At 46.9% G+C, this 25320-nt stretch overlaps 1 protein-coding gene and 1 pseudogene across 2 annotated transcripts in view; both read left to right on the forward strand.

Moving 5' to 3' along the window:
- Positions 1-9512, forward strand: part of ANXA3 (annexin A3) — a 35364-nt gene extending 25852 nt beyond the window's left edge. The window contains exons 8-13 of the mRNA XM_083398647.1: positions 1667-1723; positions 3807-3900; positions 4043-4138; positions 4833-4891; positions 6750-6872; positions 9107-9512. Of these exons, the coding sequence (XP_083254773.1) occupies positions 1667-1723; positions 3807-3900; positions 4043-4138; positions 4833-4891; positions 6750-6872; positions 9107-9166 (489 nt within the window). The 3' untranslated portion in view covers positions 9167-9512. The remainder of the gene's footprint in view (positions 1-1666; positions 1724-3806; positions 3901-4042; positions 4139-4832; positions 4892-6749; positions 6873-9106) is intronic.
- LOC310657729 (small ribosomal subunit protein eS25-like) lies at positions 8057-8550 on the forward strand (annotated as a pseudogene). The gene has a single exon. The product of its transcript is annotated as a small ribosomal subunit protein eS25-like (transcript).
- Positions 9513-25320: the final 15808 nt, after the last annotated feature.

Genomic DNA, 25320 nt, shown 5'->3' on the forward strand with positions numbered 1-25320 from the left:
CCCAAATCCGTTAGCTTATTTGTGGTATTTCTTTCTTTTGGGGATTCTGCACCTCTCTTTCAACAGGCCCAATGGCAAACGTTGGGCCCAAATCCTGTTGATCTCCTCCTGCACTGAGTTCCAGTCATGACGGCACATTCAGAAGAAGGCTGTGCATGAGATAAATGCTGATCTCTGCAGCTTCATTGGCTTATATAACTGGTCACTCTGTGTAATGGTTCTAGGGGTTGCTCGTGCATAAATCGGCACCACGCCTGGGTGGGTTGCCTGAGTGAACCCTTTCTGTCTGGACAGCCACTCACCCGTGGCTGTCTCAATCGCTGGCAGAATCCGTCAGTGGGCGTTTCTTGAACTTCTTCCAGCATAAAAGTTCTTTGACGCCTAGTCGCCGCCTACTCTCCCTGCGTGGAAGCCTTCTGCGGAGGGAGGGTGTGGGCAGCGGAGGACCCGTGCTCTCCCCGCTGGTCCCCGGTGAGGAGTCTTGGAGCCACCTCGCCGATTCCCCCATCTGCCCCCCTCCACTGGTGCTACGCTGATTTCCTTCCCCAGAAGATGTGCTGCTTCTCTCCCTCCTGGGGCGCTCTCCGGAATCCCTCTGGGGCCCTCCCTCTCCCTCTGGCTCCAATGGCAGTTCCCTGACACTCTGGCTCTTATAAATACACAGTTCGGAGCATAGGAAACTGCCTTGAGTCAAACCATTGGTCCACCTTACACTGAATGGCAGGAATTATTCAGCGCTTCTGGCAAGACCCTTTCCCAGTTCTAACTGGAAATGACAGGAATGGAACCCAGAGCCTTCTGCCAGCACTGGATTTAGGGCAGTCCGGGTGGTTCCCTCACATGGCGCACAGAACCAAAGGGGCACAAAATAATGATGATTATGAAACCTATATTTAAATGGGTACCATATAAAGATCCATAAAAAGCAACTGTACCCAAATAAATTGTGAAAAGAAGAAATATTTAGCAGTGGGCACCAAATTTTGTGCCCAGGGTTCGATATTGCCAAATTCCACGCCTTCTTCTGCATTCAAAGCAGATGTTCCACCACAGCCCTTTGCTTCAGCTGACCCTTCTCCTGCCCCCAAATCTGTTGCCTGGGGTGCGGGCATCACCCATGGGAGACTGGTGCCTGGTAATGCCTGCTCAACCTATATAGGTAAAGGTAAAGGTAAAGGGACCCCTGACCATTAGGTCCAGTTGTGGCCGACTCTGGAGTTGCAGTGCTCATCTCGCTTTACTGGTTGAGGGAGCTTCCGGGTCATGTGGCCAGCATGACTAAACCCCTTATGGCGAACCAGAGCAGCTCAAGGAAACGCCGTTTACCTTCCCGCCACAGTGGTACCTATTTATCTACTTGCACTTTGACGTGTTTTCGAACTGCTAGGTTGGCAGGAGCAGGGACCAAGCAACGAGAGCTCACCCTGTCACGGGGATTCGAACAGCAAGTCCTAGGCTCTGTGGTTTAATCCACAGTGCCACTTGCATGCAAATCCATTGCTACAGGAGTGCCCTAAGTCTTGTGCCCTCCTGCAAAGGAAACCTTGTCATGTCTGTTCTCGATCTCCTGTTTGCTTGTGAGACAGGACTGGAACCAAATGCTTTTTAATGTGACGGGTGCTCTTATTTTACTTGGCTTTTAAAACCTCTCTCAATGTGTTCACAGGGCCGAAGAGATGAGAATCAAAGACCGGATGAGCAGCTAGCAAAGAAGGACGCTCAGGTAATAGCAATTCAGAAAGGTGTCGGCTGTAGGAAGTTTCCAAGCTGTTTAAAAACTTTTCTTAGAGTTTCTGAGCCAGCAAGCCGCCTGAGAAACAGTTTCTATCCAAATGCGATTTTGGTTTTAAATGCAGTGTAAGGTAGTCTCTATGGGAGTATTTTGTATTTAATTATGGGGTATCAGAGTTTTTAGGGGGCTAACCAGGCTGGGATAGCAGGCTTGTTGGTTTTGGGAAGTCTGATGTAGATTTTTTCAATTTCGTTGTTCTGTATGGGACAGTGACAATAAAGATTATCCTATCATATTGTATCGTAAGCTGTGCAGGGCTGGGATTGCTCCATCCTTCTGAAGAAGCATTTGGGGGGGGCAGCGGGATGTCTGCATCTCCAAAAGGACATTGGAGAGTTGGAAGGAAGTGCATAATAATAATAATAATAATAATAATAATAATTTCTTTATATCCCACCCTCCCCAGCCGAAGCCGGGCTCATAGCGGCTAACAACAGTAAAAATAACACAATTTAAATAAAATCACAATCAATTAATTGAAATACATTTTAAAATCAATTAATTCTAAAATCAATTCAGAGTCAAATTAATGGCAACCATTGGGCTAGAGTTCTATGAGGATTACAGACGGAGAGAGGGGGTCAGACTGTGTCTTGGCCGAAGACCTGGTGGAAGAGGGCAACACACAGGCTTGTGGCCTCAGGACGCTTTTGCATTTGAGACCTCTTTTCTTCAGGGAGGAAATACATTGGTAAGGTGTGCAGACGTAAGCCAGAGTATAGACAAACCTTAGCTGCAGATCGTGGTTGAGGAGGAGAGGTCTTAGCTGTGATCTCAGGTTCAGACGCCACACTAAACCAAGGTTTGTCTTGTGCTTGCTTTAAAAGCCCAGGATGATGCAAATCAGGTGCGATACCAGCACACCCATGTGTTCACGCTAAGCCATGGTTTGGCCTAGCGTGACATGCAAACACAGCCTCTGTCTGCAGTCTTACCCATGCTTGCCAGGGAGTAAGCTCCATTGAAAAGGAGGGCAAATACTTCTAAGCAGATATATACAGGGCGATACTATAGGGGTTTATGAAATTCTTAATGGAGGTTTTCAGAATTATGCACAGTGGGAAGAAAACAGCTGGGGTTTCTCCCTCCTCATATTGTAAGAACTCAAAGTCAGTCAGGGAAAGGGATTGGCAGGAGATTTCAGGACAGGCGAAAAGTACTTCTTCACATAAGTAATGATGACCCCAGGCAGAGGGTGGCCAGAGGCAAATGGTAAGAGGGCTTCTGCACCTTTATTTATTTTTATTAAAATTTATTTAGTTTTTTAATATTTTGAAATGTACAATTATCAGACAACCAACATAGAAAGAGAATTCCAAAGAATCTCCTGGATTTGCCTTCTTCCCTTTGTGGGTCCTTATATCAACCTTTTCCTCCTGCATCTTGTCTATTAATCCAAAACTATTAAATCTCCATTATCTTCAACTTTAAACTGTAATTATTATTATTATTTTTATTTATTTATTTATTTATTTATTTATTTATACACCGCCCTTCCCGGTTCAGAAAACCGGTCTCAGGGCAGCTAACAACAAATTTAAAACATTTAATTGATGCAATAAAAAACAGCTTAAAATACTGGATAAAACATGAATAACAATAAATTCAGAATTCAAAAATCAATTTAGTGGGGAAATCCATCCAATAAACATTAGATGATCATCAGGGCTAGCTGGCTAAATTAGTCCTATTTGGGCCAGCAAGGAGACCAGGGGCGAAACTATAAGTGTTATTCCAATTTGACTAATAATTTCAATTGTTTACTTTGGTTTTTAAGGTAAATTATATATTTTCCTCATTTCTTATTTTTTTAAAAAATGTCTTTCTGGTTTCTGAGGGCTTCTGTACCTTTAATAGCTGCAGAAGGGACTGAAATTCCCTCAGCAACTAAAGGTACATGAGCCCCAGCCTTCCTCCTTTGCTAACCTAACTCGGAAGCGTTTAGAATGCAACAGAGACCAGGCAAAGAATACAGGCAAGCTTTTAATCTGTAGTCTTCTTCTTCTTCTTTTAGATCCTATACAACGCCGGCGAGAAGAGGTGGGGGACCGACGAGGGCAAATTCATTGAGGTTCTGTGCTTCAGCAGTTTCCCTCAGCTGAAACTAAGTAAGAAACCATTCTGGGGGGTCCTCTCTTTTTTTGTGCTGCTCAGCAAAGGGAGACAAAAAGGGCAGGTCTTGCGAATTTTTCTACCGCCTGGAGATGCCCCTTAACAGCGCTGGCGTTCTTATCTCTTGTCATTCCTAAGCCTTTGAAGAATACAGAAATATCAGTGGGAAGAAATTGGAAGACAGCATCCAGAGCGAAACCTCAGGAAGTTTTGAAGACCTGCTACTGGCCATAGGTAAGGAGGACCTGAGGAAATTGGGTCTGTGTGAGATGTAACTACAGCCATACCTCGGGTCACAGACGCTTCGGGTTGCGTGATTTCGGGTTGCGCACCGTGCCAAACCCGGAAGTACCGGAATGGTTACTTGCACATGCACAGCAGTGCTAATCGCCGTCCCCTTCTCCTTGTGCCCTCCATCTTTCCCAACATCAGGGTCTTTTCCAGGGAGTCTTCTCTTCTCATGAGGTGGCCAAAGTATTGGAGCCTCAGCTTCAGGATCTGTCCTTCCAGTGATCACTCAGGTTGGATTTCCTTCAGAATGGATAGGTTTGATCTTCTTGCAGTCCATGGGACTCTCAAGAGTCTCCTCCAGCACCATAATTCAAAAGCATCAATTCTTTGGCGATCAGCCTTCTTTATGGTCCAGCTCTCACTTCCATACATCACTGTGTGCAAATGCAGTTAACATAATTACCCACAAGGGGGCAGCAGTAAGAAAAAATACCGACAAAGGCATTGTAAACAAGCACGGAACAGAATGCATTAACATGCATCTGCTCTGAATGAGGGATGGATGTTTTGCAAGCGCTGTGGATGCCCAGCAATTTCACTTTTCTGCACAACCTTGGCACTCCTCCAGAGCTCTTCCAGCAGAGAAAATGCAGTAATGGAGTCAACTGCTAACCCTCTTCTTTCTTTCTTTTTATAGTCAAATGTGCAAACAACACTCCAGCATTCTTTGCTGAAAGGCTGCACAAGTCTTTGAAGGTAAGGACACAAGACGCTGCCTTCTTAAATCAGTCATTCAACCTTTATCGGCGTACAAAGGAAACAGGAATATTTGGGTCGAAACATACAATTGGCATCTGTTCACAGAAAGAGACGCTTTGAGATGAAACTATTAGGTTAAAAAGTACCACTCAGGTCTTATGACAACGTTGTTTCAGGGCCGGATTTAGGTTTGATGAGGCCCTAAGCTACTGAAGGTAATGGGGCCCTTTATATGTCCAGCTGTCCTTTGTCAACAACAAATTGTCGCCGTTTTTTGTGTAGAATATTATATGCTAATTTATGGACATACAGTCATACCTCAGGATAAATACGCTTCAGGTTGAGTGCTTTCGGGTTGCACTCCATGGCGACCCGGAAGTAACGGAGTGCGTTACTTCTGGGTTTCACCGCTCACACATGCGCAGACGGTCAAAATGATGTCATGCGCAGAAGCGGCAGAAGCGCTGTCGCATCTTACGTTATGTTCAGGATGCGAACGGGGCTCCAGAACGGATCCCGTTCGCATCCCGAGGTACCACTGTAATAGGTTTCTAAAGCCATTTGCACATAACAGAATGTGTATTTTATCAAAGTAATTGTTGAACTGAAATACAATTAAGAAGAAGTATATTAATAGTGAAATTTTTGGGGAGGGGCCAAGGGAATGGGGCCCTAAGCTATAGCTTGTTTAGCTTATACATAAATCCAGCGCTGTGTATTTTCATGGAGTTGCTCCCATATTCTGCTCCTTTCTCCATACTGCCAGGCCCGCAGCTATTCAATAAAAAGAGAAACCCTGTAGGAATCAGAACAGTTTAGCCTCTCCTTCAGAATGAGGCTCAAACATTTGTCGTTGATTACTTCATAAAATCGGACGCGGGAGGCACTGTGGGTTAAACCACAGAGCCTAGGACTTGCTGATCAGAAGGTCAGCGGTTCGAATCCTGGCGACGGGGTGAGCTCCCATTGCTCGGTCCCAGCTCCTGCCAACCTAGCAGTTCGAAAGCAGGTCAAAGTGCAAGTAGATAAACAGGTACCGCTCCGGCTGGAAGGTAAACAGCGTTTCCATGCGCTGCTCTGGTTCTCCAGAAGCGGCTTAGTCATGCTGGCCACATGATCCAGAAGCTGTGCACTGGCTCCCTCAGCCAATAAAGCTATATGAGCTCCACAACCCCAGACTCGGTCACGAATGGACCTAATGGTCAGGGGTCCCTTTACCTTTTACTTCATAAAATGGACAGTAGAGCAAGACATGTGCAATGGTCTCGGCCTGTCCTACACCACAAGGACAATACCTCTCTGAATTTGGAACCTTGGAGAACCTTTCCTGCAAAATTGCAGGCAGCATAGCACTAAATCTTGCAAGGGAAAAAGCTCTGCGCTGGTGAGGATTGTATAGGTAGTGTCGCTATGGAGCAGCCTTGCCAAACAAAGGTAGGGGGGGAGGAGCCTGTATAGGGCTCTCCGTTGGACTCCAATTCCCATCAGCCCCAGCCAGCCTGATGGAATATGAAGTCCAACGATATCTGGAGGATGGCAGGGCATCCCTGAATTAGAGGGACGTTTTCTGCCGTTTTTTGCCAAACACGTAAATTGTTTGTGTGTATGTGCTTTTCAAAGTACAGGGTCTGTAGCTCTGAAACACAAATGAAACAATTTTTTAAAATGGAAGAGGGAGTTACTGGGTTCTTTTTGGTTTTTACTTTCATTATGTGTTTTGGTGTTTTTATATTGTGTTTAAACTACTCTGATACCTGGGGGTATTGGGCGGAATGCAAATTTTATAAATTATTATTATTATTATTATTATTATTATTATCATCATCATCATCATCATTCCTTTCCTTGTTGATAGGGGGCTGGGACAGATGAATTCACACTGAACAGAATTCTGGCATCCAGGTCAGAGATTGACCTCTTGGATATTCGAGCTGAATATAAGAAACTGTACGGCGTCTCCTTGTATTCTGCTATTAAAGTGAGTACCTCAATCGCTTCAGCTACATTCCAGATCTCTTTCTCTCTCTGTGTTTGGTCTTGGACGTGAAAGACACTGCTGGAAAGCAGAGGGAGATGGAAGGTGATGGAAGTTAAGGAACATTTATCCTCTGCTGCTTGGGACAAATCCCTAAATGTCGCCTGGGCTCTCTTAATTCTTCACAGGTGGGTTCTATGACACAGTAGACCAATCCTCTCCCAGCCCTGATAGCATGTGTAAACCTAAGATAAAGGTAAAGGACCCCTGGACGGTTAAGTCCAGTCAAAGGTGACTATGGGGTTGCGGCACTCATCTCACTTTCAGGCTTAGGGAGACGGTGTTTATCCACAGACAGCTTTCTGGGTCATGTGACCAGCATGACTAAACCGCTTCTGGCGCAACGGAACACCGTGATGGAAACCAGAGCGCACGGAAATGCCGTTTACCTTCCCGCTACAGCGGTACCTATTTATCTACTTGCACTGGTGTGCTTTTGAGCTGCTAGGTTGGCAGGAGCCGGGACAGAGCAACGGGAGCTCACCCTGTCACGGGGATTCAAACCACCGATCTTTTGATCAGCAAGCCCAAGAGGCTTAATGGTGTTAGACCACAGCGCCGCCTGAGTCCCGTAAACCTACCAAGCTCTAGCTGGCAACCTGGGGTTGTGCTGCAGGCTTTAAACAGTCTCACGCTTTTCTGGCCTTGAACAATGCTGCTTATTGGAGAGGTTTGCGAGAAGGTGAAATGCCCTGGCCAAAACGTAACTTCGCTCAAGATGCTGAGAGCTGTTCCAAGGCAGCATAAGTGAACACCCTGCTAAATGTTTAAGTACTTTCCTGAACTGGGCCGTGAGCATAGAATCCCTGAGAACCTTTGCTATCATTTTTTTTTAAAGCAAATTTCTGGTCCTTATTGATGTGAAAACGTCACATGCGAAATCGTGGCAGGCAGCTTTGCAGAAGCATTTCCCACTCACAGGCACTGGTGCTTCTGGAGCTTTCTATTCGGTCACCCAGAAGCTAGCCTCTCACGCACCCCCCCCCCGCCCCAGATGCCAAGATGCAAAAGAGGGACTTTTCAGTCCTTGTGCAAAAGAGGGACTTTCAGCCAGTCTAGCTTGTCATGCTGATCTGCGCCACAGGTTGCCAGAGCCCTGTGTCCTCTATGCATTTTCTGCATATCAAAAAAAAATATGAAGATGCTTTTCTGGCCGGAAATCGCTGAGGGAGAAGCACCGGCTGTAGCCGTTCCGACTGCACCATGCCGCCAAAGGACGAGAAGAAGAAGAAGGACGTGGGCAAGTCGGCCAAGAAGGACAAGGACCCTGTCAACAAGTCCGGCAGAAAAGCCAAGAAGAAGTGGTCCAAAGGGAAAGTAAGAGACAAGTTGAACAACCTTGTTCTGTTTGACAAAGCTATTTACGGCAAGCTGTGCAAGGAGGTGCCAAACTACAAACTCATCACACCTGTCTCTGAAAGGCTGAAGATTTGAGGCTCCTTGGCTCCAGGAACTTCTCAGCAAGGGCCTAATCAAACTGGTGTCCAAGCACAGAGCCCAGGTCATCTACACCCGAAACACCGAGGGGCGTGATGCACCAGCTGTTGGGAAGGACATATAAAAGGTTCTTGGAAGGTTTTTAGACTCTGTAAATGACTAAAATAAAATAATTTGAACTCCTGGGGGGGGGGGGGGAAATGAAGATGCTTTAAAACAGTAACCACCACTACAAAAATAAAAAATAAAACTCAAAGTAAATATTACAGGTGGTGGAAATCTGTGTGAGAGCAACCATGTTTGCATATGCAGATGCCCGTGAGTGGAAAAGCTGAGGCTTCCTAGAGGCTGCGGATAGACAGACTGTCACTGCCCAGATGTCTGCTGATAATGAGGGTCTCCCCGGGCTATCATGTTGAGTGGAAAACAAGCTCAGCTGTTAACTTGGTGGTTTTATGGGGGATCCAGATGTCTTTTTTGAAGGTTTCCTTTCGCCAGCACTCTCTCTATAGCAGCAGCGTTCTCTTGCTAGACAGGAAAGCCTTTGCGCAGTTTAATGGTCCTCCCATGGCCTGGGTCTTGCTCTATGGCATAGTTAGTTTAATGGGTGATGTGGCCCGGCAGCCATAACTGCAGCACAGTGCTGCTTTTGTCTATAAATGGATTTACCACGTGAAGAGATTGATGCGTGCCTCTTTAATGTGGCTTCCTAACTGTTTTTTGTTTTACCCCCTTTGCAGTCTGACACTTCTGGGGATTATGAGGCCACGTTGCTCAGGATCTGCGGTGGAGACGACTGATGGCGATGAAGCCCAGGCAGAAGCGCCGAGCCCTGGAGTTTCCTGCTTTGCGCTGCAGTCCTCCTCTGCGGAGTTTCGGAATGTTTAAACGAGTGTAAAATTGCCACCGCGTTTTCTTTATCGCTTTCTCAATTAGGCTCCGTAACAAGCAGATGCTTATTTTAGCACCTCCCTCCAGGCAACTGATGACATTTGCCACCACACACGCTGCGCCTTCGGGTGAAACCTGCGCCCGAAATTGTACGGGCCAGATCTGCTGGCGCTAAAGAAATTGTTGATGCCCGCGAGGTTGGAATCTGCCTAGATATATGAAAGACATAAATCAATGAGTTGTATATATCCAGTATCTAGTGCTCTCTCTCACGATTTGAATACAGCTTCCCCCTGCCAAAAAAAATCCTTTACCCCCATATTATTATTGCTTTCTGCTTTTATATGCGAAGATGTAGCTTATTAGCACATGCTGCTGTTTTTTCTAAAGCGTCGTGCAGCCATTGTGGTTTTCAGGCTGTATTGCAGAATCGATGTAGCTGACACTGACTTTATTATAAGTTAGATTCTTGGGGAGAGGGAGAGCTGGCAAAAAGGAAGTGGCCCACTGCCAACTGGCGACACATTATGAGTAAGTAAGTCAGTAAATTTTTATTTATACCCCACCCTCCCTGGCCAAGACCAGGCTCAGGGCAGCTAACATCAAATGTCAAGTACAGTGGTACCTCAGGTTACATACGCTTCAGGTTACAGACTCCGCTAACCCAGAAATAGTACCTCAGGTTAAGAACTTTGCTTCAGGATGAGAACAGAAATTGTGCGGAAACAGCGGGAGGCCCCATTAGCTAAAGTGGTGCTTCAGGTTAAGAACAGTTTCAGATCAAGAACAGACCTCCAGAACGAATTAAGTTCTTAACCCAAGGTACCACTGTAGTTTTAAAGGTGCCACTGAGTTTGTGCAGAGTGCTTTCTACCTTACGATAAGAAATCACATACACAGAAGAGACCCTCACATACCTAGGGGTGGTGCAGGAAGATCTTGTAGGCCAGAGGGCAATGAGGTGGAGGTTTGAATGGCCACCACCTCTAAACAGGGACAATAATGCCTGCAATTAAAGTAGAAATATCTTCTGGAAACAAGGGAGGTTAAAGAAGAGCTAAGGAGAGTGTTGGGTGGCCTGGAGCAAAATCCAGGAGGAAGCTGCTCCCAATTCATTTCATTTGGGGCTGGGACACAGGAGCCTTTCGTGTTGAGTTATACACCCCATGTGTGCTTGTGGGGGCTGCGTACACTTTGGTGCAAGATAAAGGCACAGTCCAAATTTCCCCCTCCCCTGGTCCTCTGCAAACTGTAGGGGAAAAACAGAAGTTGCTGCTATACCACAGTTAAACTGCTTCTCCTTTTTCTTCTTCTCTGTTTTGCACTTCCAACTTCCTCCTCTCGCAGCTGTGGCCGCCAGACCTTCGGGTTAGATCTCACTTGTCACCACCGAGGAGGGCGAAAGATTGAGGGGGGGGGGTTGTCTTTCTGTTGCAGGCAGTTTCTTTCACATTTTGCAAGCTGTTTCTTCTCTCCCCACTCCCCACGGCATTGTTTTCCCTGCCCGCCCACTCCCAAATTATCATTCCAGGCTGGGGGAATCAGAGCAAGCCTTAGCAGTAGCAAAACAGCATTCTCTCTCTTTCTCCCTAACGCTAAATGAAATTTGTTGGCAGCAATCTGATGTTCCTTTCACGAGTCGCCACCAGGTGGTGGCATGCTTATGGGAAACCCTGTTTGCAGGCTTCTCTGCTATATTAAGCAGAAAGTATTTGTAGCGCTGTGGGTTAAACCACAGAGCCTAGGACTTGCCGATCAGAAGGTCAGCGGTTCGAATCCACGCAATGGGGTGAGCTCCCGTTGCTCAATCCCTGCTCCTGCCAACCTAGCAGTTCGAAAGCACGTCAAAGTGCAAGTAGATCAATAGGCGGGAAGGTAAACGGCGTTTCCGTGCACTGCTCTGGTTCGCCAGAAGCGGCTTAGTCATGCTGGCCACATGACCTGGAAGCTGTACGCTGGCTCCCTTGGCCAATAAAGCGAGATGAGCACCGCAACCCCAGGGTCGGTCACGACTGGACCTAATGGTCAGGGGTCCCTTTACCTTTTTATTTGTAGTGATGAAGTTTTTCCTAGACTACCACTTTAGAGGGGTCTTTGGGGAGGCATCGTACCTCTGGTGAGGGACACATCATGCTCCTCTTAGGCTAGTTTGTCCACCTTTGGTCCCCACCTTGCAATCAGCTCCTACCTGTAGCTCCTAGAAGCTGTCAGCATATGACAGTGACTACACCTGAGAAATGGCTTCGACTGGCCAGCCTTACATATTGTTCTGCCTTCCTTTGGACCACATCCACCAGGCCAAGAGGCCAGTCTAGGACCTCTCTACACACTGCCCAGGCTTGCGCCCTGAGAGGCCACTTTGCTGCTGCTAACACAGTAGTTTGACCTCACCCTTGGAAGCATGCTCCATTGTCTCTCGAGACAGTCAGATGTCAACAAAACCATTCCAGCCTTCCAGTGGTGTGGCTGGGCTACATGTTACACTTTCCCAGGGATCCTACTGAAATGGGGATGATTGAGGCGAGCTCTTCACCCCAGGGCTGGCTCGATCTGTGCTAGTTCCTTATCCTGCCGGCTTCTTGTGGGTAGGGGTGCAAGGCATGAGGTTTCCTCTGCCAGAGTTTTCAGAACTTGTAGCCCATCAGATAATGAGGTGGTCTGAGCTGGCAGGGGCTGATGGGAGCTGTAGTCCAAAATAGCCGGAGGCCACAAGGTTGGTGAAAGCTTGGCCTAGATTCTGTGCTGCAGGGACCTCAAACAGCCAGCCTTGGTGCTGTTGCTTTTCTGCAAGATTCTTCTTTTTCGGGGCTTGCAAGGCAATGTCAATTAAGATGCTGCCCTGATTAGGACAGAGCGCTGGGAATAGATTTGTGCGAGATTTCCCTTTATGAATGGCCCTAATAACGCCGATGGAAGCAGCGCAAGGCTTTTCGTGACTCTATTCTTGAAAGACCTACATTGGCTCCCAGTACGTTTCCAAGCACAATTCAAAGTGTTGGTGCTGACCTTTAAAGCCCTAAAGGGCCTCTGCCCAGTATACCTGAAGGAGTGTCTCCACCCCCATCGTTCAGCCCGGACACTGAGGTCCAGCACAGAGGGCCTTCTGGCAGTTCCCTCACTGCGAGAAACCAAGTTACAGGGAACCAGACAGAGGGCCTTCTCGGTAGTGGCACCCTCCCTATGGAACGCCCTCCCACCAAATGTCAAAGAGAACAACAACTACCAGACTTTTATAAGACATCTGAAGGCAGCCCTGTTTAGGAAAGCTTTTAATGCTTGATGTATTACAATATTTTAATATTTTTTTGGAAGCCGCCCAGAATGGCTGGGGAAGCCCAGCCAGATGGGTGGGGTATAAATAATAAATTATTATTATTATTATTATTATTATTATTCTGACTGGAGCACGGCTTTGAATGGGGGAGCATCCTCACTAGGAACAAAAGCAGTGGCGGGTGGGACTGTGGTCAGCAAGTACCACTCATATAAATGTCTTTGCTCAATTCATCATTGGGAGCCTTTCCCAGCATATTCGCTCGTGGGCAGGCTTTTGTGGGGGCCACATGCCAGGGGCGAGCGAGCAGTGAACCACACACAGCAAGTTCGAGTTAACGCCAAAGTAGGATCTGCACAGGAATATCAAGCCTAATGGGCACAGCAACTCAGGTCTTGCCCCCATAAACCATTTGCTGAACCTGCCCACAGCTGTCTTAAGTCCTCTCCAGGGCTTTCCCCAAGGAGACTGCCTGCCTGCAGCTAACCTCACCTCCGCCTTTTTCATGCCTCTTCTGGTGCTGGGAGACAAGCAGGGAGGGAAGTTTGTCACAGCAGAAGAGGGAGCCACACATGGCTCCCGGACTCATCTTGGCCTCCCTCCTCCCTTGCTTCAATTTCTGATCCTGATTCTAGACCTCTCTCTGCCACATACTCCCCCTGCTCACTAAGCCCTGTCCAACTTTAAACGCCTTCTCTCCAGTCTTCTCCCTCTGACCACTCCTTGTCGTCCCACCACCAATCCCCGGGCTCAGCCTTCTTCCCATTGGGGTTCCCCAGCTGCTTCCTCCCACCATTCCTCGTTGTCCAGCCAATCCATGACAGGAGGTGGGGTCAGGTGCAAATGTGGGCGGGGTAATGGAGGTGGCTTGTACAGCAGCCTGCATTCCGATACGATAATCTTTATTGTCATTGTCCCATACAGAACAAGGAAATTGAAAAAAATTTACATCAGACATTCAAAACCCAACAAGCCTGCTATCCCGGCTATCCCAGCCTGGTGAGCCCCCTAAAAACTCAGATATCGCAAAATTAAATGCAATATACTCCCATAGAGACTACCTTAAAAAAGGTAAAGGGACCCCTCGTGATCAACTCTGGGGTCCAGTCATGACCGACTCTGGGGTTGCGGCGCTCATCTCGCTTTATTGGCTGAGGGAGCCGGCGTACAGCTTCACGTGGCCAGTATGACTAAGCCGCTTCTGGCGAACCAGAGCAGCACATAGAAACGCCGTTTACCTTCCCGCAGGAGTGGTACCTATTTATCTACTTGCACTTTGACGTGCTTTCGAACTGCTAGGTTGGCAGGAGAAGGGACCGAGCAACGGGAGCTCACCCCGTCTCGCGGATTCGAACCGCCGACCTTCTGATAGACAAATCCTAGGCTCTGTAGTTTAACCCACAGCGCCACCTGCATCCCTCAGAGACTATCTTACACTACATTTAAAACCAAAATCGTGTTTGGATAGAAACTTTCTCAGGCAGCTAGTCCTAGTCTTTATAACCCTGTACCTTCTTCCAGAAGGCAGAAGCTGAAAGAGATCATTTCTGGGGTGTGCACTATCCTGCGCTATCTCTGCAGCTTTCTTATGGCACCTGGAAGCATAGGTTTGATCCAAGAAGAGTGCACCCAATTATTCTGTCCGCAGTCTTTACAACCCTGGACAGCATTGTTTTTTCCCTGACCGTGCAGCTCCCAAACCACAGACCATAAGTTAATAAAATCACAACAGTACAATGGTAGAATGCCATCAACAGGCATTTTCCAACCATGCAAAAAACAAACAAACCCTGGATGTTCCTATATGCACACTCACCATCATCTTCCCTTCCAGCAACCAAGACGCATGATCAGAGTTTAAGGACACATTCCAGCCAGGCAAAGGTGCTCAGTTGGACATGGCCTGGGGGAGAACCTTGAGCCCTGTAGGGCTGCATTTGGCCACCAGCCCCAAGCTTTTCCCAACCCCTCTCTTACGGCTTTGGCTGCCATGTTCTGACTAGCTCAGGTGCTTCTGAACGGGACTTGACACGCTCTAGGATTTCACATCACTCAGTGGCCATTAGCCACTGCAGCTAAATGAAACTTCCATGGTTCAAGGCAGTATTCCTCCTGAGGACTAGCTGGTTGGAACTAAAAAGGGGACAGCCATTGCTTTCAGGCCTGCCTTGTGAGTTTTCCAGAGACCTTGAGTTAAGGATATAAGAAAAAAGCTGTCCTGTATTAGGCCAGAAATCAATCTAACCCAGTATTCTGCTTCCACCTGTGGCCAGCCCAATACCTCGGGGAAGCCCAAACACAGGGGAAATGGAGGTGTAGAGGTGTCATTCCCCAGCAACTGCTATGTGGAGAAGTGCTTTGTCTACAGAAGCAGAGTTGGTTCAGCTATCAGGACAAAGGTTGCTTTCAGACAGGTGTTTATTGTTTGCGTTTGGGGCCGCAGGAGGTCACCATCAGGGATGGGCGAGAAAGGTGCTTCAATCTGCATCTAATGAGGGATCAGGTGTACTTGCACTTTCTGAACCAATATGTGAACTGGAAAACAGCCTTCCTCTGACCTTCATGCTTCTCTGAATTTTGCAAGGCAGTCCCCCAGCCAACTAACATGTACGGAAAATGTATATAATCAGAAAATCGCTCGACGGTGCAATTGGCAAAGGAATGGCAAGATGTCTAAAAAGCATACATCAGAAAGCGCAATACGGCTGTAACATTTTGCACTAGGAAAATGAACACGAATGTCTGAGTTGTGCTTGGTGGACGGCGGGGGGACGGACACTTGCCGAAACTCTAGCTCATGGGTAGGCAAACTAAGGCCCGGGGTCTGTATCCGGCCCAATCGCCTTCTAAATCCGGTCTGGGAATCAGCATGTTTTTACATGCGTAGAATGTGTCCTTTTATTTAAAATGCATCTCTGGGTTATTTGTAGGGCATAGGAATTTGTTCATTCCCCCCCCCCCCAAAAAAATATAGCCTGGCCCTCCACAAGGTCTGAGGGACAGTTCACCGGCCCCCTGCTGAAAGAAATTGCTGACCCCTGCTCTAGCCTAGTTTGAAAAGTTTCATTTTTCACAAAAACCCACCCCTGTTCCCGCACCCATTCTGAGTTTCTTAGTAGCCTGGTTTTATGGGAAAGGCTACAGAAGCCCCTATTTTGGTGGTGGCACTGTGGGTTAAGCCACAGAGCCTAGGACTTGCTGATCAGAAGGTCAGCGGTTCGAATCCCCGCAACGGGGTGAGCTCCCGTTGCTCGGTCCCTGCTCCTGCCAACCTAGCAGTTCGAAAGCACGTCAAAGTGCAAGTAGATAAATAGATACCGCTCTGGCGGGAGGGTAAACGGCGTTTCCGTGCACTGCTCTGGTTCACCAGAAGTGGCTTAGTCATGCTGGCCACATGACCCGGAAGCTGTACGTCGGCTCCCTCGGCCAATAAAGCGAGATGAGCGCCGCAACTCCAGAGTCGGTCACGACTGTAACTAATGGTCAGGGGTCCCTTTACCTTTACTTTAAACCAGTGGATGCCAAAACCATTGCAAACCATGCTGAGATCTATCTTGTCCCCACACATTCTTTGAAGGTCAGCATATTGCCAGAGCTTTGCTTTATGGTTGTATCTGTTGCGGGGGAAACCATCCCTTCCGATTTTCTCCTTCTTCCCGTTCCACCGAACAGCTCGGGGTGTTCTCCTGAAGGGCGACCACAGTCTTCGCCCAAGGACAGCACAGCTTTTTCTCGCTGGGCCAGATTGTCCTGGAAAGCACCAGGCCCTACAGAAGAGGCTCTCACAGAGACGCCAGTGTTGCCGGCGGAGAGAGTCACTTTTCAAGGACAAAAGTGGTTGGCAGAGCCTTAATAAGTCGGGATTCGGAGATCTGCCAAGGAAAGCAACTCCTTTTGTGGCTTGCGCAACCTTGCGCTAGCAGCGCCGCTTGCGTCCGCCCGGCGATGGCCATCTGAACGCAGCCTTCTCTGCCAGCGGGGAAGAGAAAAGGGCTACTCAGCTAAAAGCTTAATGAGCTACTATACCGGGAGCGGCAGTGCGGTGGGTGAGGGGAGAGCCGGGCGGATTGCGCCGGGTTCATGTCATAAAGCCAACTTTCCCTTGCGGTAGTTGGAATCTGGCACTTCAGGCGACAAAAAGGGGGTTTTCACCGCGGTAGCCGGGCTGGAATTATCCCATTCTCCACCCCCACCCACCCCGCATTCTTCCTTTCAGTGTAAAGTCCCTCGGCTGACGAGGAGCGACCTACAAAAGAGTCTTTTTCATGCCTCGGATACAAGAGTCTGCCTTGAAATTCCACCCACTCATTGTTACAGAAATCCCTGGATTAGATACATTTGCTCAGAGGCCCAGGCTCACTTCTGCAGCAAAATCCCCTGACGGTTAATGAAGTCAAAACAAGTGGAGCATTGCAGCAGATGCACATGAAATCTTAATTACTTTCCTAGATTATTATTTTTTTGTTGGAGGTGGGGTGTGTGTGACTTTTTTCCCTCTCCCATCCAGCCAGTCCTGCTTTTCACGGGGAATATTTTTCCCAAGATAAGCAGGTGAGGCGGCTCTCTGACTGTCGTTACAGCACTGGATTTTTAGGCAAATCGGCTAAACATACCAAATTGAAAGATAGGAGTTCCTGCATGGTGACTGGGCCGAGTTTTCATTTCATATTGTTTCATTTCATTCCATACAGTGGAGCCTCGCAAGACGAAAAGAATCCGTTCCGCGGGTCTTTTCGTCTTGCGTTTTTTTCGTCTTGCGAAGCAAGCCCATTGGCGGATTAGCGCTATTATTGCTATTGACAGTTTAAGGGCTAAAAACGGCTTTTTAAGGCTTAAGGGATTAGCGGTTTTGCTGCTAAAATGCTTTTAACAGCTTAGCGCTTCAGAAAAAGGGGTTTTGGAGAGAAAAAAACCCTCAAAATTTTTCGTCAATTTTCGTCTTGCGAAGCAAGCCCATAGGGAAATTCGTCTTGCAAAGCGCCTCTGAAAACGGAAAACCCTTTCATCTTGCGGGTTTTCCGTCTTGCGAGGCATTCATCTTGCGGGGCACCACTGTACATTTATCCTCTTTTTGAGACACTCCCCACAAAAAGTCTTATATTCCATCACCAGAATATGAACACATTTAAAATACGCAGTCCAGCAAAATTGTTGAAACCAGGACAAAAACTAATAGCACCTTGTCCTTCCTCAATATAGTCCCCCTGGCTTGTACTGACAGTCAATACCAGCCAAAGGATTCCATTCTTTTGGCTTGGAATCAACTTGATCCCCTTCCCCTCTTTCCTTTTCCGTTCTCCTTCTGTGATGGAACTCCTATTTGGGGACTTCCCTTGCTTTTTTCTGGCCCACGTAGGACCAGTCTGGATAGCTGGCCTTGGTGAAGATTTGATGTTTTCACCCCCAAAAAGTTTTTGACTTGAGTTTCTACTGAAATGAGGCTTCTTGTTGTATTTTAATCTTGTTTTTAAGTTGTATTTTAATCAATTGTTTTTATACCTGGTGTTAGCTGCCCTGAGCCCCGGTCTTGGCTGGGGAGGGCGGGGTATAAGTAAAATTTATTATTATTATTATTATTATTATTATTATTATTATTATTATTATTACAGCAGCTGGCGGTGCAGAACACTTTTTAACTTGAGTGTCACATTGCTTTCTGAGCAACCTCTCACTCACGCCCCTAGTGGGCGGGGCAGAGACAAAAGTGGGTGGGGCAAGGGATGTAAATTTTACATTTGCATAGGCTGCTAGTTTTACACACACCCCTCTCTGTTCTCCAGCCAGACAAGCAAGGGGTAGGAGCAGAGCTCAGGAACAATGCTTTGGGGATTTCCTTCATAAACACCTGGTTGGGTTCGGAAAAGGACACCCAAATGATCTAGGGGATGGTACAACTGCCTTATGAAGAACGGTTGCAGTGTTTGGGACTTTTCGGTTTAGAGAAAAGACGAGTTAGAAGTGACACGACAGAAGTTTATGAAATTATGCACAGCACTGAGAAGGGGCCTAGAGAAAAGCTCTTCTCGTAACACTGGAATTTGCAGACATCCAATGAGGCTGAATGTTGCAAGATTCACGGCAGATAAAGTATTTACGGGACCTCCTCTCCTGGTATGCCCCTCAGAGGACCTTAAGGTCCATGAATAACCATAGTTTAGAGGTTCTGGGCCCTAAGGAAGTCAGACTATCCTCCACCAGGACCAGGGCCTTTTCAGTGATGGCTCCAACCTGGTGGAGTGCTCTGTCCCATGAGACTAGGGCCCTTCAGGATTTAACCTCCTTCCGTCGGGCCTGTAAGACAGAGCTATTCCGCCTGGCCTTTAATTTGAATTCAGCCTGATCTTTTATTCCCCTTCTCTTCCCTCCCCCTCCCCTTTTATGAAGATCACCCACTCTGAGAACCCACAACTAATTCTCCCCTGGCCTCCTCGCTGGCCCAAGTAGGACTAATTCAGCCAGCTAGCCCTGGTGATTATCTAATGCTTATTAGATGGATTTCCCCTAAACTGATTTCTGAACTTTGAATTTTATTGTTATTCATGTTTTTATACTGTATTTTATGCTGCTTTTTCAATTAAGCGTTTTAAATTTGTTTGTTTTTTTAATTTAAAATATAACTTTATTGAATAATACAATCAAATTTCCAGACGTATCTGCAAAAGCACAATTATTTACGTATTTGCCAAACATAAACTGTGAAAGAAGATAAAGAGGAAGAAGAAATGAAAAAAGAAAAAAAAAGAAAAGGAAAAGAAAAGAAAAGAAAGTGCTATTTTCTATAAACAGTAATTCCAGAATTATACTTAAACACATTATAAAATACAAATCTTAATTAAAATATCTTAAAAGACTTCCACTTCCACACTTCTTTTGTTATTTAATTTCCTTTACCTCTGTTCTTCACTTCCAGCCCTTTAGATCCCTTAGGATCTTCCATAATCCATTAAATTCTCTATATTCTTTAAATAAGCGTTTTAAATTTGTTCTTAGCCGCCCTGAGCCCGGATTTTGAACAGGGAAGGGCGGGGTATAAATAAAAAATTATGATTATTATTATAAAGTACGTCTTCACGCAGTGCTTAGTAAAACAGTGAAGCTCACTCTCCCGCAGGGCAGTGATGGCTACTTGGGTGGCTTTAAAAGTACAAATTCATGGAGGAGAAGGATGTCAGTGGCTGCTAACTATGACGGCTATGCTCTGACGCCATGATCAGGGACTGCAATGCTTCTGAATACCTGCTGCTAGAAGTCACAGGAGGGGAGAGTGCACAACTGCTTGAATCCTGCTTGCAGGTTCCCCACAGGCCAGTGTGGTGTAGTGGTTAAGAGCAGTGGACTTGTAATCTGGGGAACTGGGTTCGCGTCTCCGCTCCTCCACATGCAGCTGCTGGGTGACCTTAGGCCAGTCACACTTCTCTGAAGTCTTTCAGCCCCACTCACCTCACAGAGTGTTTGTTGTGGGGAAGGAAGGGGAAGGAGAATGTGAGCTGCTTTGAGACACATTTGTTGTTGTTTAGTTGTTTAGTTGTGTCCGACTCTTCGTGACCCCATGGACCAGAGCACGCCAGGCACTCCTGTCTTCCACTGCCTCCCGCGGTTTGGTCAATCTCATGCTGGTAGCTTCTTCAACACTGTCCAACCATCTCGTCCTCTGTCGTCCCCTTCTCCTTGTGCCCTCCATCTTTCCCAACATCAGGGTCTTTTCCAGGGAGTCTTCTCTTCTCATGAGGTGGCCAAAGTATTGGAGCCTCAACTTCACAATCTGTCCTTCCAGTGAGACTCCTTAGGGTAGTGATAAAGAGGGAAATCAAGTCCGAACTCCTCTTCTTCTTCTTCTTCTTCTTCTTCTTCTTCTTCATCTGGTCGGCCACTGTGAGAAAAGGATGCTGGACAAGACGGGTCTTATTTTGTTCTTACGTTGTTTCCCAGTCGGCTTCTCTCTCTCCCTCCCTCCCTCTCCCTCTTAGCAAGGAGACTGCCCTGCCTGTTCTAGGCATGGACTTGATGGGCAGGACCTGAGCGCTTCCCCCTCCAGCTGTTGTTTGCAGAGTTTCTGTTTGGGGTCACCAGCTGAGGCGAAATGGAGGGAGCTGTTCCCAGCAGCTGCCTCTCTCCTAGCAGCCCTTGCTCAGCCCCACCTCTTGTCAGCACCCCCACAACTGGGTGGTTTTGTGTTACTAGATACTAGCAGAGGAGGTGAAGGAGCTGTTCCAGCTTACCAGATGAAGAAATGATCCAAATGTTTTCTTAAACGGAGCCAGTTGTGTGTTGTAGCAGGAACCCCCCCCCCCCCATCATTCAGTTTGTACAGACTTAACACACACTCACACTCACACACTACATACGCTACACTTCTGTTATAAATTCATAGAAAATCAACCATACATCAGATTTGCACTGTTCCACTTTTATTTTACTCCATGAAGGAAGGACTACAAAATGGGGAAGGTTTGATACAGGCCACCATAATCCCTTGAGCATAGCAGCACATCCACAGGAGCCCTGCCCAGTTGCTATGCCAACCCTAGACAGAAGACCATCAACTACACTACAGACTGCATAGAGTGGATTCAACACGGACTATAACAAAAGAACAGTGATTGGATTTCCCCTCAGGGGGCAGGAAACTGCGACTACCTTTGTCTTCAGAAAATGACTCATGGGAGGGGGGAAAGAGGGGAACCAGCCAGGTGACAGGACACTCAGGTTACCACCACAACTCCTCCCTCAACCCCTCCTTTCTGTAATGTAGGCATGATGTTTCTGGGGGTGGGCTTGACCTAGAGGAGGGGAATTTCAAAAGTTTTTATAAGGTCTTGCACACCATTTTTCTGTGTCTTTCCTCTCTCCTGCGAGTGAGGGGAACACCCTGCTGCAACAGTACAATAAAGGCCAAGCCTACAGGCTGCTGATTTGCTCCAATTTACTCTGGTTGGTGTCTTTACTTTTTGTCCAAGGGAGCCCTCGGATTTTTCCGGTAACAGTGTAAAAGCCACAACTGTAGTGCAAGATTATTATTATTTAAAAAGTTTAAAGCAAAGAGTTGTTTCAAACTGTTTCCCTTATTGTGTGTGCTTAAACTGTATCTCACATGCATGCATGTTGTCTCTTATGTATATATCATGGGTAGGCAAACTAAGGCCCACGGGCCGGATCCAGCCCAATCGCCTTCTAAATCCGGCCTGCGGACAGTCCAGGAATCAGCATGTTTTTACATGGGTAGAATGTGTGCTTTTATTTAAAATGCATCTCTGGATTATTTGTGGGGCATAGAAATTCATTCATTTTTATTTTCCCCCCAAAAAATAGTCCAGCCCCCCACAAGCTGTGAGGGACAGTGGACCAGCCCCCTGCTGAAAAAGTTTGCTGACCCCTGGTATATATCCTACCTTCCCTCCAAATAAATTATCTTTCTTCCCTCCTCCATATTATCCTCAGGACAACCCTGTGAGGTAGGCTAGACTGAGAGACAGTGTCTGGCTCTAGGTCACCCAGTGAGCTTAATGGCGGAGTGGAAATTTGAACCCTGGTCTCCCAGGTTGTAGTCTGACACCCTAACCATTATTTATTTTTATTTATTACATTTTTTCTACCGCCCTTCATCCAAAGGTGGTTCACAAGATTAAAAGTACAGGAGAAAAGCACAAAATAAATAGTTAAAGCAATAACAAAGGGAGCCTGGGCAGCGTGTCTGGAGGACAAGACCCAACCCCCACCTCCTTGGCCTCACTGATGTTGCCCAAAGGAAAGGAAAGCAAAAAGTTTGGCACCAGCTTGGCTGCAGGACTTTCTGGAAGGAGGAGTACAAGATGCCATCCAACTGTTTTAGGGACTCCATTTTAGATTTGTGCAGGGTTTACTCCTTAGCCCTTTTTTCTCCCAAAAATATCCTGCAAGGCTGTAGAGGTTTAGGATCATAGTTTCCCTTCTCCTAGACGGGCTCCCTTCCCAGGTGGAGGAGCCCAATCTGCCCCTCACTTCCCTCTATAGCATATGCAGAAACTGCCCAATTACCTGAATTTTGTAAGTGAAAAGTTGGCGGTCCCAAAGAGGCAGCTACACATTTGCCATAACGTCTAGTGCGGCCTGAAAGGAAGTAAGACGGAATATTTGACATCTTGGACTATTGGTAATTCTCAAACCAGCTTGTGGAAAACTTCTGTTTATGGAGTTTTGATACAGAACGGCGAGGCCTTTGCTCTGCGCTCACTCCATAAACCTTTTAAAGAGCTCTTTGCTTTGAGTGATTTATGAGGATCGTTTAAGCCAAATGCTGCTCAAGCAGAAACAAAGTCCTCGGTGCTGCCCATTGTCAGCAATTTCATTGCCCAGTAGATTGGTAAATACACCTGAATGTACACTTATAAAGTTGTGGCTTTGCAGCTTAGGATGTTGCTAAGTTGCAACGTGGAGGCTGTTGCTCCGGCTGAGCAATTTCTTATGGCAACGATGGGCATCCAGATTCATTTGTTGGAGGAAGCAAGCCAGGGCACTGTTTTAGGAGGGCAGCAAACAGAGGCGTCGCCTTGTGGACCATGTGCAACCATTAAGAACAATAATGTGTTTGATCTGTTTAAGGACTCAGCTACGTTGCTCATGTTATACAGTAGTACCTTGGGTTACATACGCTTCAGGTTACAGACGCTTCAGGTTACAGACTCCACTAACCCAGAAATAGTACCTCAGGTTAAGAACTTTGCTTCAGGATGAGAACAGAAATCGTGCTCCAGCGGCTCAGCAGCAGCAGGAAGCCCCATTAGTTAAAGTGGTACCTCAGGTTAAGAACAGTTTCAGGTTAAGAACAGACCTCCAGAACGAATTAAGTACTTAACCTGAGGTACCACTGTAATGCTATAACTGTTATAAACATGCAGCATTAGATAGTGCTGTAGAGCCCAAAACTTTGTCTATGCCATCTTTTCCGTCTTTTGTTCTAACGATTTAATTTCTCACTTATTTATAGTGTTCCCCCCCCTGTGTGTAGATCCAGCCTAATTCTTGGGAAACCACCAGGAAGACTTGAAAGCAAAAGTCTTTCTGCTCCGATATTTGCCCCCAGCATCAGGCATTCAGAGATGGGCTGCCTTCAAATGGATTTTTCAAGAACACCTGTATTTTGTGTCCATATAATTCTGTTTGTTGCCAATGGCCAGGCATGATGGAAGTTGTCGCCCAGCAACATCTGGAAGGTAATGGAGTCCCCATCCCTGCCTCCCACCACAAAACAGGGGGAGAGTGCAGGTTGGGTCTAGACAAATAAGTGTCAGATAGGAATAACAGCTTGAATCTCTCTCTCTCTCTCTCCTTAACCAATATTACGGGTGGCTGTGGCGATTACACAGGGTCCCCGGACATTTCACCGTCTATCGATCCCTGTGCCACCACTTTATTTCTCGCTTCCACCACCCAGGCCCTACCTGGTACAATACTGAGTCCAGTCAGGGTTAAATTGGAACACAGACTTCTGTTTATTTATTGCAATTTAACAAGCATGTGGTTTCGTAAACGGTATCAGTAGTTACAATCATGGGGTACCTATCCAGACCTATAACTTCCGCTACCTGCTTTCACTCACTAAACCACCTCTCAGATATTTACTTGTCTTCCTAGCTCCTAACTGGTCCTGACTCAACGAATTTCACTACACTAACTCAACCTCCCACAGACTCTATCCCAATTCACTCCCACTCCAACCAACCACCCAACTCCCAACAAACTCCCCACTTCGCTCCTCCCAGAGCTGGTTTTATAGTCCCTCTGACCCCACCCCCCTGGGTTCTGATTGGGTAACCTGTTTAACTATTTCACCTCCAGCACTCTCATATGTTAACGTCACAGTGGCTAAACCATTGCCTTACACTCCCAGCATCCTTGGCCATTGGTCAACTTGGCCGGGGATGGTGGGAGCTAGTGCCCAAAAACACATTAGCCAGCCCCTCTGCCTAGATCTTATTAAAAAGCTTACACACACACACAAACAGCAATACGTTGTGTGCATTCTGGCCTGCTTGAAACCCCTCCTGCCTGCAATTTTCAGTTCCAGGCATGCTAGAAGAACAAGAGGTTTATTCAGTCATATGTGGTTGATAGGACTCCTTTCTGCTTCCTGGATGACAAGTTATGATGCTATGAAGTTCTTGCAGCGCATGCATGTGCAAACACACATGCGTGACAACAATTGATCAGCAAGGGAAATCAGAAATGATAACCCTGGCACTTGTACCAATTCCAACCTCCCAAAAACTCTGTAACAGCCCATGATGCAAATGTCTGTGCCCATCAGTATTTGAGGGGAAGATGTCTCTGCCAAAATATGGGGTCTCCTTACGGGATCTGTGTAAAGAGCTTTGCAGGGAAACAGCTGTGGATTTCCTTTTGGGCTGCCCGTCATGCCCCAGGTTTCCTGTTTTCCCCTCTTCTGTGGTCTGGCTTGCTCTGCCCTTTGCCCTTTCTCTTCCTCCTTTCCCGCCAGCTCAGTTGTAAAGCAACGGCCTTTTGCATCCCTGCTGCTAACTTCCTTGCAGACGGGAGAGGTCAAAGCAATTGCAAAGCAACAATTTCGATGGCACAGAAAAGGTCTCCTTGCCTTGGTTGCTTTCGGCTGCCTTTAAGATGAAAAACAAACAGAAGGCAGTCCTGTTGCCATTAAATCAAGGGCACGTCCACACCCAAGTTTACAGTATGTTAGCAACTGTTTGCGTTCCTATTTGATGTGCAGAGTCTACCTCTCTACCAGTGCATTTAGAAGAAGAAGAAGAGTTTGGACTTGATATCCCGCTTTATCAATAC

Source organism: Podarcis tiliguerta (assembly GCF_965153285.1).
Source record: "Podarcis tiliguerta genome assembly, chromosome: 9".
In the NCBI taxonomy this organism is placed as follows: Eukaryota; Metazoa; Chordata; class Lepidosauria; order Squamata; family Lacertidae; genus Podarcis; species Podarcis tiliguerta.